The sequence below is a fragment of the Haliotis rubra genome, unplaced genomic scaffold, assembly GCF_003918875.1.
Source record: "Haliotis rubra isolate DU_JTF1 unplaced genomic scaffold, ASM391887v1 Scf450, whole genome shotgun sequence".
NCBI lineage: Eukaryota > Metazoa > Mollusca > Gastropoda > Lepetellida > Haliotidae > Haliotis > Haliotis rubra.
Window position 1 is genome coordinate 75,737 of NW_025767136.1, and position 21,233 is coordinate 96,969.

Genomic DNA, 21,233 nt, shown 5'->3' on the forward strand with positions numbered 1-21,233 from the left:
TTTCTGACTAAAATTGATATTTTATACTTATCCTGACTCATGCTAATTATGCTTGTCTCCTTCCTCTTGTGAATGATAGTGGAACACTTGAAATCCCTTGAAGTTCCCTTTAAAAAAGTGGACGTAAAATCACTCACCCAAGAGTAGCGTCCCTTTCCTATCTTTGGCGCCCAAATGGTCACATGATCGGCCATATTTGTCACTCTCTCCTGTATGTAAGCCCGACACCCGGATTTAAAGGGAAATCCAGAGTGCCATAAGAGGGGAGGTTGGGAGGGCTAACCTCATGAGTCAGGATAAGTATAAAATATCAATTTTAGTCAGAAAATTACATATTATTCCTTATCCTGACTCATGCTAATTATGCTTGCAGAATCCGTTGGAAACGGTGGTGGGTCAAGCCACGTTCTGGATTCACTGGTTGTAGATTTACGTCCTGTATTACCCCCCTTGGAAACTTATGACGGCACTGTTGAAGATTCTTTCAACTTCTCTCTGATGAGTCATGGGGGACCACAACTTGTCAGATTTCTTCGAAACTTCTCCTGACATTTTCGTGTGGATTTTAGATATACTAATATTCCATTAGTTATCTATTGCAACTCCATCTCTTGATGCGCGCATCAAGTGGAGATTCGACCCTTCTTCATGTAATGCAGTATGTCCTGTACAAGTACAGGGTCTATCACTCATGCTAGTCTGTCCCAGACGTGTGCATGGACTTATAGCCATTGCTCTCCAGAGCATTGGTTTTCACAAGTCTCGTGATAAAAGGGGTGAGATTTACTCAGCGCCTTTGTGGAACCATTAGTTATTGTGCTACAACAAGTGGCCCAAACTGGTGAATGCCTGAGACATCTTCAGTGGCAATGTCTCTGAGGTAGTGGTTGGCAAACACCGTGTTCGATCTCCAAAAGCAGCCTTCCATTATAGTTGTAATCGAGCAGTTTCCATGCAGAGCAAGTGTTGACGCCAGGGCTCTGACATCATGTGGAATGGAGGCTCGTGGAGGCTCGTCCTGCTGCTTTATAGGCCCTTAGTATAACGGCTCTCATCCAGATCGATATCGTTGTCCTGGAGACTTCCGTGGGCGTCTCAGTGGATAAGGGGATGAATAGGCGCTTGAATTTTCGTCTCCTTGGTTTAGCTCTTTGTAAGTAGACTTTAAGTGCTCTGACTGGGCATAAGGATAGATCCTGCGTATCCTGTGGCCCAAGGACTGTAGATAGTGCTGGGATGTGGAACTGTCTGTCAGGCTGACCAGGGAGTTGGTTCTTGGCGATAAAATCCCATCTCAGTCCCAGATGTACGATGTCACGATGTACATCTTGTTTGTTGATGTAAAACGCCACTGTGGAGTTGTCCGTGTGTACCATGAGTCGTGCGTTCTTTAGTACGCTGGACCAATGTTGTAAAGCGTTGATTACTGCTTTCATCTCCAACAGATTGATGTGTAAAAAAACTTCTGATCCTGACTCGACCACTTCCCTGCTGCCACTTCGTTGTTGAAGTGTGCACCCCATCCTTGTAGGGAGGCATCCACTTAGAGATGAGTGTTACAAACCGGCTCTGACAAAAAGGTACCTCCGCAAAAGTTCGACTTCCGAGTCCACCATAGGAGATATGGTTTCAGGCTGTCCGGTAGTATTAACGGATCTAGGCTGCCTAGGTGGGTGTTCACAAATACTTGTAGTGGGCGCAGCTGTAATCTCCCTCTGCGAGTCATGTCTTGAGCTGAGGTGAGTAGACCGAGCATGCTTTGCCAAGCACGTAGTGTCAACGGAGAGAGCAATGCTTGAGATATCATCTGTTGTATTTTGACCCAACGATCCTCTGGAACGACTATATGATTCTCTGGTGTGATGAGTCGAATTCCTAGGAATTGCAGATCTTGTTTCGGCTCCAGTTCCGACTTGAGGAGATTCACTAGCCATCCTAGTTGAGTGAGCAGCCTGATGGTGAAGTCTAGTTGCAGTCTGAGTTGACTAGGATCTTGATGAGCTTGAATCCCGTCGTCCAGGTAGAAAGCACTGCATAGACCTCAACGATGTAGATTTGTGACGATGGGCTTGGTCACTCGAGTAAACAACCAGGGGGCAGACGATATTCCAAACGGTAGAACCTTCCACTGGAAGTGCTGTCCGTTGAAAAGGAAATGTAGGTATTTCCTTGAGTCTGGATGTATCGGCATGTGGAGGTATGCATCTTGCAGATCTATGCTGGCGAGGTAGTCTGCTGGACGAACCGAGATGTCGGAGCTGAGGAAGATGTATCATCTTGAATTTTGCTGGTCTGCGTAGATACTCCTGGTTGAACTTCCTCATGTTGTAGATGAGATGAAATTTCTCCTTGGAATTCTTCTTTGGTACCAGGAAAATTGGGGAGTAGAACCCAGGCATGATGAGATCTTGATCTATCTCTTCTACTGCCTCTTTGTCGAGTAGGGTCTTGGTAGCATCGTCCAGTTTCTCTATCTGGTCGGCTGCGTAGTTGAAGGCCATCGGGTTGCTTGTGAGCAGCGGAGTGGCTTCCAAATGTACCTTGTACCCTCTGCGCAGTATCGGGGATACGTAGTCGTCCTGTAGTATCCCCCAATTCTCCCAGTACCGTTGAAGACATCCACCCACTGTCGAAGGTTGTACAGGAATGGCTGGGGGTGGAAGACTCCAGTCGTTCCTAACCTGGCCTTCAATGCTTGCTTCCTCTTGCACCCCTGGGAGCCTCTTCCTCCCTTCATACTGGAATACTTCTTTTCTCTGGCTCTCTGGACTCCTGCAAACTTAGATTGGAGTCTCTTATGGCCTCCGGCGTTCACCCCTGGTACATCGACCTGCTCCTGAGAAACGTTCAGCAATTCACTAGAATTATGAATATTGAATAGGGACCCAGGTGCTCTCACAACCATCCTGAAGGGCGAAGAAGGAGAGAGTGACAAATATGGCCGATCATGTGACCATTTGGGCGCCAAAGGGAGGAAAGGGACGCTACTCTTGGGTGAGTGATGATTTTACGTCCGCTTTTTTAAAGGGAACTTCAAGGGATTTCAAGTGTTCCACTATCATTCACAAGAGGAAGGAGACAAGCATAATTAGCATGAGTCAGGATAAGGTAAAATACTGTATTTCCATCCCTGGGTAAACACTTTTTATGATGCAGGCATAAGAAGCCTAAGATTCATGAACCAAAATGCAAATTCCAAATCCATCAATATCAGGTCTAACTACTATCCTTGCAAGTAACTTTAAGAGTAAACACATTTGTCCACCCATATGGTAGGCCTGGAATTGCCCAATGGTATACTCACCACAATAAGCTGCGATAGGAAGAGGCGGGCAAAATGAAGATGATTGGTAAGATCTGTGCGGAATGTAACCAACCAACGGATCCGTTCCCCATGAACATCCACCAGTGACCAGCCAGTATTTTGGCGTTTGTCTTCCCAGTCACGTATCAGTTCGTAGAATACGTCCCTGGAATAAATTGAGAACACTCTGAGGCAGGCATATAATTCCATTGCTAGGAAGAATTCCATGCTCCCACGCTATGACACCCCTGAAGATCCGGGTTAGAATGAACCTTCAGCAACCCATGCTTGTCGTAAGAGGCGACTAACGGGATTGGGTGGTCAGACTCGCTGACTTGTTTGACACATGTCATCAGTTCCCAATTGCGCAGGTCCATGCTCATGCTTTTGATCACTGGATTGTCTGATTATTTACAGACCGCCGCCATATACCTCAGGGCTCCAGATAATTTTTCAACATCAGGAGTACGTACTCCTTATTTTTTCAATACAGGAGTACAGGAAAATCATAACAGTACATTTAGAGTACTGAATGGAATTTATGGAGTATCAGTAATCTTGTGTTTCATTTCATATATGCATCACAACATTGCTACTCTTGTGTAAACAGGTCAATAAACAATAAAACAATAATTTTTCAGATAAATATGTCTGTAAATGGTTCTACGACCGCACACCATTGCTGTGGTGCGTATCTGCTACGTTTTCTAAATTATTTTGTTCCTTATCGTGCATATTTTGTATCCGTACCTACGCCGATACGGCCCTTATCTGGAGCCATGTAGCTGGAATATTGCAGAGTGTGGCATAAAACTCAACTCACTCGCCCACTCGAAGATAAATGGAATTCCATGGTTTTGGTAAACAGACAATTCCAACGTACATGAACTAACGTTGTCCCAGAGATACTGACTATGATGAAGATGCTACAGTTGAAACAAATGATAAAATGAGATCAAGCTATAGTTATGTCTTGCTTATTCAAAGTGTAAGGCCATACACGTTTCTTATGTGTTTCTTGACCTGACCCAGCAAGAGAGATGACCTGCAAATAATTAATTTCAGTCCAGACAAGCCAGTGGTCAATATTGTGAACAACAATTCAAGCCATAAGGTTATGATGACACACAACCAACCAGGTTACTGAGCTTGACCACACGTTTATTTTGGCACATCTAGCAACTGACTGACTGAGTTAAGTAACTGAAGACCTTTTAGCAATATTCCAGGAGGTGGTGGGGCTTCACACATTATACCCATGGAATCGAACCGCATTCATTACAGTGAGCCAACGCTTCAACCACTAGGTTACCCCTCTGCCCCTCCACATCTAGCAACCAGTATAAGTAACCGAAGACCTGTTCTAATCAGAGGCGGTGGGGTGGCATAGTCGTTAAAGCATTAGCTCAGAGTAGCACAGAAGGACCTGGTTCGATTCTCCACATGGGTACAATGTGTGAAGCCCATTTCTGGTGTCACCCACCGTGATATTGCTGGAATATTGCTAAAAGCAGCATAAAACTAAACTCACTCACTCTAATCTGATTATCTCCACAAGGTAATACATTTGATTAAATATTATTATTATTATGTTAATATTTGTATAGTGCCAATATCCAGCAGAGCTGCTCAAAGGTGCTTTGTTCTTCCCTCAATAACTGGATGTCAGTCTCAAATGGCACGTCGTATTATCAATCTCAACTCCTTGGGGATCATGCAACATACCATATCTGAATGTCTGCAAGAAGGTGACGATGAAAGCTCTTTCTCACCTTTGTTTTTTGAACTGATGGAAGCATTTATCATTGGGAAAACTCTTCCTGTTGTCAGTGTCAGCCTGAAATGACACGCCACCTATTGGTGACCTTGGGAATGACAGGATACTCTGAAAATATAGACACATTTATCAACCATAAGCAGTTGTGAGCAAACGGACAGCAAATTGTGGATTTACCAATAAATTTCTTCAACTAAAAGTCTACACTGTATATGTAAATTGGAATATATATCAGTCTCGTTCTGTGAAGTAATACATGAATCCAAATACAGACAAGTGAACAATGCTATGCAAAGAACTGACTCACAAAGAATATCTTCAGGCAAATTTCACACCTAATTATACAGCTGATTTGCGCAATCAGCAGTTTGGAAGCTCTGTACTAAATATACTTCTTACCACACATGCAGTTGACATTTCATGACAAAAATGTTTTCACTGACTGACTGACTAAGTTTAGTTTTACCACTTTAAGCAATATTCCAGCAACATCACGCAGGGGACACCAGAAATGGGCTTCACACATTGTGCCCATGTGGGACATTTCATGATTTGACGAGCCAACGCTTTAACCATTAGGCTACCCCAATCACCCCAAAAATGTTTTCAACTACAGTTTGCCTCTGAATGACAAGTGTTTATGGATGATCAACTTCCTTATTGCGGCGTTTCAGTATAGATGCAGTGTATGAAATAAGCCAAAAATCCGATCAGGGCTGGTAACTTTAAAATGTTACCAGCCCAAAATGGATTTAACCAGACCAAATATGGTGAATTTACTCAGATGTATGGAACATCTGAAATTTTTACCAGACCATCGGGCTGGCTAGCTGTAAATTTATATAGCGATCGTTATCATGGAAAAAATTGAACAGGCATGCATAACACTCACCTGTCACTTGTCCCAGTTAGCTTCGAGAGGCATTATGGGAGGGGAACTGACAGGGAGGAAGTGTACTCAAAGATCGACCTCCATTTAGCATAGTGAGACAACGCTACGGGTGCGAATGTCAACAAAGCCCCACCCACCATGTGTCTATTAGTGAGCACCATAGGGGGATGTAAATACCGGGCCACATTCGACAAATAACTCCTGAGAGAATCGAAGGGGTACATGTAGTTAGCTCACAGTAGCAGATATGTCAATAATACGCATGGTATTGTACAGCAGCCGCCAAAACAAACCAATAAACCAAGACTCACTTTCGGTCAGGGTGGCAGGACACTGTCCACTGGAGAGAACCGAACGCGAGCCAAAGCTCGCGCCGCGATTACGGGGAATGCGTGCTCCGAGGCTGATAGTGCCGTGATAAACGCGTGCTTGGCCGGCTCCAAATAGCGGCAGAGCAGATCTCTTCAATGGGGAGTGCCGATGCAAAGCTTTTGATGCGGCTATTGCCCTGACCGAAAGTGAGCCTTCAACCCCTCAGGGGAGGCTTGCCCTTAGCCTGATAAGCGGCACAAATATCTGATGCAAACTAGCCAGCCAGACAAAGTCTGCTTGCTTTCGCTGGCACACCCAGCCTTCCGCCACCGTAACAACAGAACAGCTCGGTAACCGTCGTCGACGGATTCCCAAGGGCGCTCGCTTTTGATATAGACTTTGAGCGCCTTCACGGACATCCAACGGGTGAGTGCTCGTAGGGAGTGGTCCCCATGTGGAGGGCTGGGTAAGAGTCACGGTTCGATAGGAGCTGTCACAATGAAAGAGAGATCGACCTTCGGTCGGTGAAGATATCTGGGAGGCGAATACTGACACGATCCGCGTGAAACACATAGTCAGCGCCCGGTCGGACGACATAGCATGTAAATCACGCCGACCCTCGCCCAGATGTTACCGCCACCAGAAAAAACAGCTTTCAAGTTAACAACTGAATGGAAATAGCCGATAGGTGTGAGAAAGTTGGACCGGACAGCCAATCTAGCACAATTGACAAATCCCCAAGGTGGACTGGTTCGCCTGGCGCAGGTCGAGTCGAATCCGCCAGCAAGAAAGCCGCCAGGATTCAGAGAGGGTGCTGCCCCAGAAGAGCACCATCGACAGGGGGTGTGAAAAGATGGAAATAGCGTGGAGTAGCCACGAATGGTCGGCCGCCAGGCCTTCTTCCAAACGAGCTTGCAAAAACTCCAATACTCCGGACTAAATCCAGAAAAGGGATCTGCCATGCCCCTATCTGAACACCAGCGCCGCATAGCGGGACCACCTATCCTCGACACTGAACGTTTGTAGAATCCGCCCACCGAAGCCGGAATTGTGTCTGCAACTGTTGCAGGAATTCGCTTGCCCTCGAGGTTAGACCTGACAGAGGCCAAGCCACCCACTGAATCTGTGGATTTGGGTGGTAGCTCCGTTCTGAGTGAGAATGTCCGGTCGTAAAGGTAATAGAACAGGAGGCTGAGCGGAAACCTGAGAATTACCGAAACCAGCTCTGTGACGGCCAAAGCGGTGCCAGTAGCAATAAGCAGCCAAGCTGGCTGGGTGGACAGCCAATGAAAGGACACGGGAATGATTGGTAACGCGGAACGCTTCCAGAGCCAAGCACTTTGCCCGTCCAATCCAGCAGGAAGGCGGCAGCCAACGCCTCTGGGTCCGTATCGAGCAGAACATCGGAGGTGTCTGATCGTCTACCCGACGCTAAAACAGATCCACCTGGAACGTAATTCCGCATAACTGGGAGATTACTCTGAAAATCTGCCTGTCGAAAGCATCCACTCGCAGGGGGCCAGGATCCGGGCGAGACAGCGCATCTGCTCGCGACGCTCTCCAGCCCCGAGATAAACAGGGAGTACCTGACGAGTCGCGACTGATCGCATTCAGAGGAGAAAGTCCCACGCCTCCGGAGGAGCTTTGGGACACCGCGTGCCTCCCTGCTTCAGGATGTACGAATGGCGTCTGGTTTGTCCAACTGAAGACAGACTACCTGGCCCGGACATGCTCTCTGAAGCCAATCACCAACCGCGACAGCTCTCAGTTCCAACATCGCTGGATGTGAAGCAGGGCTTCGCTTCGACCAGAGTCCGGACGACGAGACTGCCCAGAAACACCCCCAGCCCCGAGGGACGATCGGTCTGAACTGTGAGAGCTGGCGCTCGGGATTTCCAAGGGGATCCCCTGGTGAGATTCCCCGACATTTGTCCACCACTGAAGGTGAGGTGTCAACCACTCGAGGACTGTCAGACTGCTCTCCAGATCCTCGCGGTGAGTCCACAGCCGGAGCCAAAGCTTGCTGTATAGGGACGATCTCAACCCTCGCCGCCACACCACAGAGATCGCCGCCATATGGCCCAGTAGACGGAGCCAAGTCGATGCTGGTGCCTGGGGCTGGGAGAGGAACGAAGATACCATCTCGTAACTCTGGTGATCCGGTCGGGCTGCCACAAAGGAAACGAGATTCTTGTTCGTTTGAATCGCTATCCCAAGAAAACCAAGTCCTGGGTGGGTACCAGGTCGGATTTCTGAGGTTGATTATCCACCCCAGTCGAAAGTTAGAATGTCTATCACTGTGTGAGTAGCATCTAGACTTCGCTGGCTGTGTTAGTGCTCCGAAAGCAACCAGTCGCCGAGGTAAGGGTAACAACGCCTTCCTTCGCGAAAGCGCAGCCAGGGGCAGCCGACTAACATGAGCTTGGTGAACACCCTTGGGCAGTCGATATGCCGAAGGGGCACCCCTGAATTAGTAACACATCCCGGCCGTAAAGAGAACCCGAAGGTACTGCTTGAACGAGGGATGTATGGGCACATGAAGATAAACGATCCTTTAGGTCGATTGACGTGGAGCCAATCACCGGGCTGAATAGATGAGATCACCGAAATGCGCAGTGTCTCCATCTTGAAGGATGGTACTTCGAGCATGCATTCAACCCCTTGAGGCTGAGAATGGACGGAACCCGGCCGTCTTTCTTCGGACGAGGAAGTACGCGGAGTAAAATCCCGCCCTGTTCCTCTCCGGTGGAATGCGCCGATTAGCGGACTTGTCCAGCAGAGCCTGAACTTTGTCGGCGCTAATATGTCCGCCTCTTGCCTGACATGACGGCACCGGAGTGCGGCGTATGCCCGGTGAAGTCGGGCGACCTCGCCTTCCACAGTGGTAATGGCCGATGCTGACCGCGGCCAGCACCCAAGCATTGTTGGTAGCCTTCTCCCATTCCGCAGGGGAATAGAGAGAGGCGCCTCCCCACTGGGATATGGGGTAGAGCTGCGGCGGTGTCCCGAGCAGCGGAGCTGACTGGTGTGTGACACTGCGGCTTGAGCTGCAGCCTGATGGGTTAACGGAGGTCGGGCAGACCTCCCGGCTACCGGGCTAAAAGGCTGGGAGCTGGGTCGAGGACTGCTCCTTGCCCCTACCCTTTGGCGGACTTGCTGCTCCTCCTTACCCCTACCAAGCGCCGGCCAGCCCGGCAGACTCGGGTGTAGGAAGGTGGAACGGGGAGCTGAGCTTGCGAGACACCCGCTGGTGCTCCAACAAGGCCTTAGAGTCCTTCAAGGAGGTAGCTGCAGCTGCAGCCTCCCGTATGACCTGCTGGGCCCCTGGAAAGAGGGTGGCCCCAGACGGAAAGGGAGGGCTAGCAGTTAAGGTCAGGCGCCGCTGCCGAAAAGCGAAAGACGCCGACAGCCACAGCCTGCGCGATCCCCATGACTGCGCGCGACATCACCGCCGAATGAGCAGACCGCGAAGAGTCGCTATCGCTAAGTGTGCCTGAACTTCCGAAAGAGCTGTCAGAGCAGCACGACATGCGCGGCAAAACGCCGCCAGCATGCTCCCTCCGCCTCCAGGGCCGACCTCTGGATCGAGGAGAGGTAGGCCTCATGGACCACCACCCTGACCTGCTGCATCACGCTCCGTAGACCTCCTCGTGAGGTCCGGGGTATGCTGCTGCAGGATCGCGAGGGCAAACGGTGGAGTGAAGCCTTTGCCGAAGCTGCCGGAGCTGTTCGAGGAAGCCGAGCCTCCCCAGGGCGACGGAAGTGAACACGCACTGGCCAACGATGGGAACAACTGCAACAGGGAGTCCTCCCCTGTTGGTAAATTCGCATTCAAATCCGCACCAACCCAACACGGGTACCAGACAAGAGGGGCTCGACCACGCCCCGGAACCAACGAAGGCAGAATGCGGAGCTGCGCTCATGCGAGGGCTGCCGAGGGCAAACGCTGCGCTTGGCAAGCAGAACTCAGCCGAAGTCCGAGCAGCCAACAGGCACCAGCGGCTTGGGTAGGCCCTCGCAATTCTTTGCCGGACTTCCCGCCAGAGTCGAGAAGCAAAACGGAAACCTCCGCCATGCTCCATCGACTCGCTCACCGAAGTCAGGGAGGCTGGCCCTCCTCGAAGAGGACCCTAACCCGACCGGAAGTGCCTAGCTAGGGAAGCACAGAGAGGGAAGAGCAGACAGAGCTTCCACGCATTTGGAAGCTGCAAGTGCATCGACTTCGTCCCGGAGACGCTGGAGGCAGACCAGGCAGAACTGGTGCCTCCGGCTCTCATGCAGGCGAGGCGCGGGGACCGGAACACCAGGAATACTCAACGGGTCCCTGCGCCCAACTCCGCAGAGGGGACTGGGAGCACCTCTCTCGGGGCAGCCGTCGGCGTCCGGACCCAAGCCAGAGGCAACGGGTCTACAGACGCCTCAAGGCTGAGGGATCGAGAAACTCGGCGATCCCACCCCTGACTCTCCGCCCGTCCGAGTGCGTGCGAGGAACTAACTGGCGAGACCTCCAACAGACTCACGAACGAGGGACTTCCACAGAGTCCATATGCTGCTGAAACAATTTGTCCATTAGTGTCAAATCAAAACCACCAGTACTAGCGGGAGAGGGGGTTTGGCTTCGGGATTTTTTCGCCTTACGTGACTGTCTCTTAGTCTTAGGACGGGGACCTGCGCCAGTTCCCACCCGCCACGCATCTCTTTGTAGAATAGCGTCCGCCCTCCGCTTTGGGGCCCGGGGAAAACCCAAGACAAATGGTACATGTGTCCGCGCCATGGCCAGTCTTTTTCTAGACAGGCGACGCGACAGTCATGCCTGTCGGCTCGCGGAATGCTCTGTCCACAGACCGAACAGGATGAAAAGGCCTGAAAGCAAACACGCAGAAAAGCATGTAGCTAACGGCGGACCAGCAGCATATATACAAGTAGAAAACATTGAAAAATACGTGAAGGCTACCACGAAAGTAATAGTTGGTTCAATACGCAATATTACGACCATTATGGCACGCTTAAACTTCCACGCCATGGCAGAGCAACACGGCTTAAAACCACGGAAAGTTCGCGTAATATAATATAATACAAAGTCACAATTATGAAACAACCAACTGTAAAGCTTTACTGTTCCTTTTCATAGGCAAATGTACCCCAAGGACGATCTCTCTGAAAAGATTTAGACCGCCCGTCGGGAATCTAGACCTTCTCGGGCGGTCGGACGGGCCTTATTTCATACACTGATAGAAGCTTATACCGTTTTCAAGCATGAGATGAAGAATGAGTACAGCAGGATATATATAGGGTATATATAGGGGGGGCCGAACAAAGACAATGGACATTGTTGATCATCCATAAACACTTGTCATTTCCTATTGCTTACAACTTTTAGAATGCCTCTCAAACAGTACAGTTTTCCTACTTGACAATTACTGGACCCACCAAACTATTGTTTGCCTTGTCTACCTACCCTAGCATTCCTGGCCTTGCCCTTGGCCTCTCTAATGATGTATTCACCCTAGCAGTGTTGGCCTTGTCTCAGCCCTCTCTTGTGACATATCTACTCCAGCAGTGTTGGCCTTGTCTTAGCCCTCTCTTGTGACATATCTACTCTAGCAGTGTTGGCCTTGTCTTGGCCCTCTCTAATGACATATCTACCTAGCAGTGTTGGCCTTGTCTTAGCCCTCTCTTGTGACACATCTACTCTAGCAGTGTTGGCCTTGTCTTAGCCCTCTCTTGTGACACATCTACTCTAGCAGTGTTGGCCTTGTCTTAGCCCTCTCTTGTGACATATCTACTCTAGCAGTGTTGGCCTTGTCTTAGCCCTCTCATGTGACATATCTACTCTAGCAGTGTTGGCCTTGTCTTAGCCCTCTCATGTGACATATCTACTCTAGCAGTGTTGGCCTTGTCTTAGCCCTCTCTTGTGACACATCTACTCTAGCAGTGTTGGCCTTGTATCTCAGCCCTCTCTTGTGACATATCTACTCTAGCAGTGTTGGCCTTGCCCTCAGCCTCTCTTGTGACATATCTACCCTAGCAGTGTTGGCCTTGTCTTAGCCCTCTCTTGTGACATATCTACTCTAGCAGTGTTGGCCTTGTCTTAGCCCTCTCTTGTGACATATCTACTCTAGCAGTGCCCTGGCCTTGTAAGGTACCCACCCTGGCAGTGTTGGCCTTGTAGACCTTTCATGTAAGGTACCTACCCTGGTGTTGGCCTTGTCTTAGCCCTCTCTTGTGACATATCTACTCTAGCAGTGTTGGCCTTGTCTTAGCCCTCTCTTGTGACATATCTACTCTAGCAGTGTTGGCCTTGTCTTACGCCTTTCTTGTAAGGTACCTACCCTGGCAGTGTTGGCCTTGTCTTCGCCTTTCTTGTAAGGTACCTACCCTGGCAGTGTTGGCCTTGTCTTAGACCTTTCTTGTAAGGTACCTACCCTGGCAGTGTTGGCCTTGTCTTAGACCTTTCTTGTAAGGTACCTACCCTGGCAGTGTTGGCCTTGTCTTAGACCTTTCTTGTAAGGTACCTACCCTGGCAGTGTTGGCCTTGTCTTAGTAAGGTACCTACCCCTTTCTTGTCTTGTGAGATAACACCTACCCTGGCAGTGTTGGCCTTGTCTTAGTACCTACCCTGGCCCTTGTCTCTTGTAAGGTACCTACCCTGGCAGTGTTGGCCTTGTCTTGTAGTACCTACCCCTTGTTGGCCTTGTCAAGACCTTTCTTGTAGGTACCTACCCTGGCAGTGTTGGCCTTGTCTTAGACCTTTCTTGTAAGGTACCTACCTTGGCAGTGTTGGCAGTGTTGGCCTTGTCTTAGACCTTTCTTGTAAGGTACCTACCCTGGCAGTGTTGGCCTTGTCTTAGACCTTTCTTGTAAGGTACCTACCCTGGCAGTGTTGGCCTTGTCTTAGACCTTTCTTGTAAGGTACCTACCCTGGCAGTGTTGGCCTTGTCTTTGACCTTTCTTGTAAGGTACCTACCCTGGCAGTGTTGGCCTTGTCTTAGACCTTTCTTGTAAGGTACCTACCCTGGCAGTGTTGGCCTTGTCTTGCACCACCCTGGCAATGTTGGCCTTGTCCTTGACCTTTCTCTAATGATGTATCCACCCTGGCAGTGTTGGCCTTGTCTTAGACCTTTCTTGTAAGGTACCTACCCTGGCAGTGTTGGCCTTGTGACCTTTAAGTACCTTTTGTAAGGTACCTACCCTGGCAGTGTTGGCCTTGTCTTAGACCTTTCTTGTAAGGTACCTACCCTGGCAGTGTTGGCCTTGTCTTAGACCTTTCTTGTAAGGTACCTACCCTGGCAGTGTTGGCCTTGTCTTAGACCTTTCTTGTAAGGTACCTACCCTGGCAGTGTTGGCCTTGTCTTTGACCTTTCTTGTAAGGTACCTACCCTGGCAGTGTTGGCCTTGTCTTTGACCTTTCTTGTATGGTACCTACCCTGGCAGTGTTGGCCTTGTCGTATGCCTCTCTTAGCTGATGTTGAAGATTAGGGGAGAACTCAGTGATTCTGGTGTTGTCTGACAGGAACCTCAGAGTACTCTTGTCCAACTGACTCAGTATTCTGGACAGGAGAAACATTTGCTCTAAAGCACAAGGCAGAAATTCTTTGCTAAGAGTTAACTAGAAATATAATCCATTTAAAATACCTAATTCACACAAGTTCACATCCCGACGTTTCTGGAATGTCATCCAAAATGTCCAGAGTACTGTTACATATTTGGTAAGAAGAATAAGAAGAATCTTCTGTCAACATTGATTAAAATTAATAAAACCATGAAAATGTCCTGAATTCTATATCTTCTGTATGTGCAGTAAATACAGTCCACAGCAAAATCACAGCTTATTGTGATGGAGGCTTATATCTGGCATGAAGTGAAGTTCTTCATTGACACTACAAAGATTACTAATGATAGCATAGCTGATATACTTCCCAACTACATCTCTAGTGATGTTACAGTGAAGATTCAATCATCAAGTAAATCCTACGACCGCCTCCGTGGTGTAGTGGTTAGAGCGTCCACCCGGAGAGCGGAAGGGTGAGGGTTCGATCCCCGACCGCGTCATACCAAAAGACGTTAAAATATGGTACTTGTTGGTCCCTGCCTGGCGCTCGGCATTAATGGGTACAACAAGGACTGGTCGGCTCGGAGTCAGTATAATGTGTCTGAGTGGGGTCTTCATGCTTCACTGCGGCATGGTATCTCAGTGGGCTAGCACTATAAAACCAGCTTCAGTCTGGGCTAGTACAAGCAGCCGCACATACACATACACATACACACGCATGCACGTCGTCATATGAGCGAAATATTCTCAAGCACGACGTAAAACCCAATTCCACCACCACCACCAGTAAATCCTACCTTGTGAGCAAACAAAAACAGCATTGTTAGTTGTTATTTGTCCAAGTTAAACGTTAAACAAATTAGTTAAACATGTTTGCAAAGAATGTACATAATTCCAAACTTATGAGCAGGAACTCGTCAAATGCAAGAGACACACAAGATCAAGCAGCCGCATCCAGGAATCTACTCACCTGACCTGTTTCTCCATGATAGTGATGGCAAAGTACACAGCATTGTGTACTGAGGAGAAGTACTTCACTTCATCTGACTCTGTAACATGACAACCACAGCAAGTCAGTCTCACACAAATCAAATCTGACTCTCATACGAAACATCTCTCTATTGTTCAATCTTGCTTGCGTCAACGATCATCGATGGGTTTGGGAACTAATCGATATATATACTAGCCACATAAAGAAACTGTGCATTGTCAAAATATTATCCCAGTTGATAAGTACGATATCAATGTCAAATGTACATATAAACTTTAATGGAGGGATCATGAGACCATAACAAGTCGGGAGAATTTCAATTGAAAAGTCTATCACAATGACGTCACGAGTCCACAAGCGGGACAGGGGTCAAACGACCATGTCACAAGCTCAATAACGGGTATGTCCACCATCGGCATTGAGAACAGCAGTGCATCGACGACGCATAGAGCCTATCAAACGTGCAAGGAAGGCTTGTGGGATGTCACACCAGATTCTCTCAAGTTCTGTTGCAAGGTCAAGGACGTTATCTGGCGGATGAGGAAGACGGTGTAGACGTCGATCCATCTCGTCCCAAACATGCTCTATCGGGGACAGATCCGGTGAATTTGCAGGCCAAGGCAGTAAGTCAACGTTGTGGTGTTGCAAGAAATCCATAGCATCCCTTGTCGTATGAGGGCGGGCATTGTCCTGTTGGAATGTTAACCCAGGGCCATGACGTTGCAGAAAAGGAATTGCCACAGGTCGAAGAATCTGATCCCTGTAGCCCACACCAGTTAAGTTGCCCTGAACAATCACCAAAGGAGTTCTTTGGCGTGCTGTTATTCCACCCCAAATCATCACGGAACTACCACCAAAGTGATTCCTCTCCAAGACACAGGCCTGTGCATAACGTTCTCCAACGTGTCTATAGGCACGTTGACGTCCATCACTATGGGAAATGTTAAATCTAGACTCATCTGTAAAAACAACATTTCTCCACCAAAACAAGGGTCTGCAGACATGATTTCGGCACCACATTCATTGAGCTTGTCGATGACGTTGTGTCAAGATAGGCCGTATGGCGGGACATCGTGGTCTGATCTCGTGATGACGTAAACGTTGTCGAACTGTGTTGGGGTGGATACGGCGAAGTCCTGGGTTGGTTCGGGCAGTCATCACTGCAGTCTGAAACCTGTGGCGAAGATGGCTCACCCTTATCCATATGTCCTGTCTTGGCGTTGTTACACGTGGACGTCCAGAACGTGGCCGATCGATGACGTCATTTGCGTTCTGGTAGCGTCTTACCAGTGCCGAAATGGTGTTCCGGTGGCAGTGGAAATGTGCAGCCACTTGTCGTTGAGACATTCCCCCACGGACCATCCCAATGGCCTCATGACGTTGTGCAGACGTGAGCCTTGGCATGCTATGCGTTTCAATAGCCGTTAAATTTTTTGAACGATCGCAAGGGCAGGGGTTGAGCTTTCCAAAGTGACAGTATTGTGTGGCATTCATTTGCTCTGTTTCTCTTTCCCGGAATGCATGTGCAACAACGTATTGCACGTCTCAAGGATGAACCCACTGACGTCACGGAACGTGGCACGTGCATGCATGTTGGATACATGTCACTAATCTCTGAGTTTAAATCCTTATGGTCTACACAGGTTTGATCAATTTAGATTTAAAATTTTTGTATGCACAGTTTCTTTATGTGCCTAGTATATAAGAAATGAAACATAAAAAAAACTTTAAAGAGTATGTTTCTTACTGAAGTTTGTGAAATCAAAACATGCAATTCTCAACAGGAAAACAGGAAGTGCCCTCAATTGTCTTGATCAGGGTATTAATCTGTGTCTGTTTCAGTTGCACAAATTTATGATTGTGTCCCGTTATTGCCTATTTGAGTTTTGTGGTGTTTACAAATGCAATTGATAATTGATCGATTACTGTGCTCCGACTGTCTATCTTCAAATCATGAGAGATGACCAGCACCAATCTTTACAGAAGGAGCTAGAATTGGTTGGATTTGTGGATTGGATGGTCACAATGTCATGGTTCATGCAATGTTGAAGCCACTCGAGCCAAACATCTAAATCAAGGCCTATATAAGCTTGAGTGATCTTTGAACGTATTACCTGGTGTCAGTCACTATTTGACCCGTGAAGATCCCGGTTAGCATTGATCTCCAGTAACCCATGCTTGTCGTAAGAGGCAACTAACGGGATCGGGTGGTCAGACTCTCTGACTTGGTTGACACATGTCATCGGTTCCCAGTTGTGTAGATCGATGCTCATGCTGTTGATCACTGGATTGTCTGGTCCAGACTCGATCATTTACAGACCGCTGCCATATAGCTGAAATACTGCTGAGTGTGGCATAAAACTGAATTCACTCACTCACTCACTATTTTGCATGGTCAGACTCACCCTGACTGACATCCTTGTCTTCCTGGACCTCCTCACCCACTGAGGTGAGAAGCTGGGTGAGGAAATACAGCTCCACCGTCAGGTTGGGAAAGAGATGATCTGTGAAGGGGAGATAACTCCAATATGATCATGTTCATCATGTTAATGACAACATTGAAGAGAACTTCTGGGTTAACCAACTTGTTCAATGTTTAGGCTGCAGAATAATCGTTATCTACATAAAAATAGACTTCAATATCTTTTACATTTATTAAGGTATAAAAAACCAGTGTACATGCTGTGTAAGCTCAATAATGCACAACTATTATGAAGTTATTTTCAATGAACAAATGATTATCCATTGTGCAATGAACAAGAAAGGTCGATTTGGGACATACTCGGTGCCAAGTTTAGTCCACCTCATAGACATCTTACCTGACAATGCCCTGGAATAGAGATTCGCCATGACATCAAGAGCATGTCGGTGCGTCACCTGACTGGGATCAGCATGGACATATTCTATATGACTGGCTTTCCTCTCTAGGACAGTCTTGGTTGGAGTCACACAAGGAACGGAATCGTGGTCCTTGGCAGATTTTGGAGAAGCGCATGGATCGTTTTCCATCAATTTCTGTCGACGAAGCTTTTCTTGCCTGCAGTAAAATAAAATACGTCATAACTCACAGGTTAATATTGGATTGCAAGCTTAGTACCCTTATGGGGCAAATGGATATTGGACATCCAGGGCTCGATTTAGTGCTTTGTTACTTGCACTGGTGCAACCCAATATTACAAAGTGCAACCTAGTTATTAGTCTAACTTGCACCAGGTGCAAGTCAATTTTTGAGTGGGTAAACCTCTGAATAAAACATCTAAATAATTCAATAGCATATTTCTTTCATTACATATTCCAATAAAGTCAGTACAACTGGAATTTGGCTGGTGCAACTAGGTTTTTATCTTAGGTTGCACCCAGTGCAAGTAAGTTAATATCTCTTAAATCAAGCCCTGACATCATTACTTGGATCAAAACACAAAGCTGTCACCTTCCTTCATTCAGAGGTAATTTGAAAATTTTAAATAAACATTGCCTTCAGTGTGTTCAAAACTAAGCTTTAACAATCCCTCCATCTCCATTACGCCTGTTATCAGCATTAAACAAGTCGCACCCTCGTAACCAATGACTCTCGAACGATACATCTCTCAATTGATCGATCTCGCTTGCGTTAGCGATTATCGATGGGCTTGGGAGACAAATCAATATTCCTTAAAAATGAAACATCAAACAAAACTTTTGAAAGTATGTTTTTTACTGTTGTTTGTTAAATCACAACATGCTTGCCTCAACAGGAAAACAGGAAGTGCTGTCAATCGTCTTGATCGTGGTATTAATCAGTATTAACCTGTTTCATTTGCACAATAACCAATATAACACTATCTATAAGGGGCGGTGGGGTAACCTAATGTTTAAAGCGTCCGCTCCCCACATCAACGACACAGGTTTGATTCTCCGCATTGGTACAATGTGTGAATTAGTGGTGTCTCCCACTGTGATATTGCTAGGATATGGCTAAAAGCGGCAAAAACCGAACTCACTGACCCATTACACATGACTACAATAAGCATGCTAACATGAATTGGGAAAATAATAGATCTGCAACAAGTCACTACTTTCTCTAAAGGAAGTTTGGAATGAAAACATCAGGCCCCGATTTCTCGAAACAAACTTAAGTCTGAGTTTTAACTTAAGTTCGAATTTTTACTCAAATTTGAGAAAGTGCATTTCCCATGTTGAACTGAAATCAATATTAAACTCAAACATAGTTGGCAATTTGAGTTTGGTGGACAGATTACTTAAGTTGTTTGGGCTTTTTTTATTTTAAAAATGCAGTTGAGTTAAAAATTCAGTTGTTTCATATTGTCAAACTCAGTTTGAAATCTGAGTAAAAACTTAAGTTTGTTTCGAGAAATTGGGGCCAGATGAACATGATATGTAATAATTATGATTCTTATTTCATTACTTGTCATATACCTCTTCTATAATAACACCATTACTTTCTCTAAAGGAAGTTTGGAATACAAGAATCAAAGGATCATGATTCATAACTATTATGATCCTTATTTTGAAGTAAACATGGTAAATGATACATGCATCTAAAAATTTTGATGTTTTACCGGAGTAGCTCCCTCTCTTCAACAAGTGTATGCTGGGTAGTTTTGCAACTCCATGCATCCCCCGAAGCTTTCACAGGGGGCGACACTTCCATCACAGACACAGAGAAGGGAGACGATGATCCCTGATTGGAAAGCCTCGTCACTGGAGTGGGATTAATTCGCCGTGGTTTTCGTTTTTCAGAAGATCTGGAAGGAGTGAATATCACAGGGTGAGATTACCATGGTAACACAATAAAACTAGGACAGCTACCTGTTGTGGAAAAGCTTGTAATCATCAAAAAATGACAGATGAATTCTGGAGTAAAATAATTTGTGGTTAAATTGCACAATAGAAATTGGTGTTTTGACCAAAAAGATGGCAAATTTGTCTGCAAGTCATATTTTCTGGTCACATTCTAAGCACATTGCTATACCATTACATTGTATAATGACACAAAGACCAACTACATCATGCAAATCATTCATGAATTATCATACCTGACACAAGATTTTTCTGCTATCTTTTTGGGAAGTTCACATTTTGGTCCTGAACTGTCACCACCTCCCCCGACAGCATCAATGCATTCAGCCGAAGCTACAGCTTGTGCAAAGGGAGATAACCCTGGTTCTTGGGGCACCTTGGCCACAGGGGTTAGAGCTATTCTTCGAGGGTTGGATGCTTCAGGAGATTTACTTGGGCCACTTTTGGTATCACTGAAGCATAACATAAAACATTTGAGCAAAATCTTTGTAAAATTAATATGAAAACAAGTTCATAACATCAGATATCGGAGCAATCATGATTCATGCAACCACAAAACAATTCTTAGAAATATGTTTAATTTAGGAATAAAAAAACCTGTAAATTTAACGGAGTAGATTTGCATAGCCTGCCAATGCTATGTACAAACTTGTGATTGATGAGAGTATTTCAGTTGTTGATGATCTGACAGTTTAACATCAATGTTGCTTGTGATAGAAAAGAAATCAAAGTAACTTGTAACATGTAGTTGATCTGGAAGTATGGAAACATATCTGATTATTCAGCTATTCATCATGTGTATGATATAATTTAATATATGTATGATAGTATATATATATGAATGACAGGCATTAAATGATTTCTCAAACATAACTATTATGCAACCTTTTTTCTCGTTTTTCATCAGCTGTTCCAACTGGAGGAAAATCATTCATGTTGACGAGGCTGAAAACAGGAGAACTTTTTTCTCTTGCATCCTCATTACTTCTGATGAGGGGCGATCCCCCTTTCCTCCTCCCTGGGGCTCTGCGATTGGGGGGCTGGGCAGTTGGAGATGGGGAAGCTTCTCGGGATGAATAGGGAGATCGTCGTCTTCTTGAGTTTCCAGATTCTGGTGTCAGGAGAAATTCACCCAGACTCAGCTTCTGTTTCGTACGTTGAGCTTCAGGAGTTTGAGACGATGAGGATCGACGTCTATTTGGGGTGTCGCCATCCCATCGTTTTCTGTGATGATAGTCATTATGAGACATTCTGTCACTACCACCAGTACGATGATAGATATGGGCAGAATCAACTGAAGAGTTGGGAGAGAAAAGGGGACTAACATGATCAATGTCTGGTCGCAAGCAATCAGCAGGACTTTCTGAAAATAACTGAACTCTTTTTGTACTTGAACTTGCTCGCTTTTGTACTGGTGTCTCCACTTTGTGGGAGCTTGGGGTTTTAACTGGTGATGTGTTACTAGATTTTGCATTCTGTAGAAGATGTAAAGTTTGGTCCCGCAGAAAGTTTAAGAAAAATGCAATGAATTCAGTTCGAAGGTTGTCTGTGCTTTCAATTCCTCCTGGAAGTTCATCCTGCAAAACAATTTTTAAAGCATACATA

At 46.6% G+C, this 21,233-nt stretch overlaps 1 protein-coding gene across 1 annotated transcript in view; it reads right to left on the reverse strand.

The window, feature by feature from the left end:
• The window catches only part of LOC124289889 (codanin-1-like), a 53,752-nt gene that overhangs the window by 32,038 nt on the left and 481 nt on the right, over positions 1-21,233 (reverse strand). The window contains exons 2-10 of the mRNA XM_046726561.1: positions 20,514-21,205; positions 19,865-20,080; positions 19,388-19,573; positions 17,648-17,865; positions 17,234-17,332; positions 14,808-14,886; positions 13,712-13,835; positions 5,077-5,189; positions 3,305-3,470 (exon numbers count right to left, since the gene is read on the reverse strand). Coding sequence (XP_046582517.1) covers positions 3,305-3,470; positions 5,077-5,189; positions 13,712-13,835; positions 14,808-14,886; positions 17,234-17,332; positions 17,648-17,865; positions 19,388-19,573; positions 19,865-20,080; positions 20,514-21,205 — 1,893 coding nt within the window. The remainder of the gene's footprint in view (positions 1-3,304; positions 3,471-5,076; positions 5,190-13,711; positions 13,836-14,807; positions 14,887-17,233; positions 17,333-17,647; positions 17,866-19,387; positions 19,574-19,864; positions 20,081-20,513; positions 21,206-21,233) is intronic.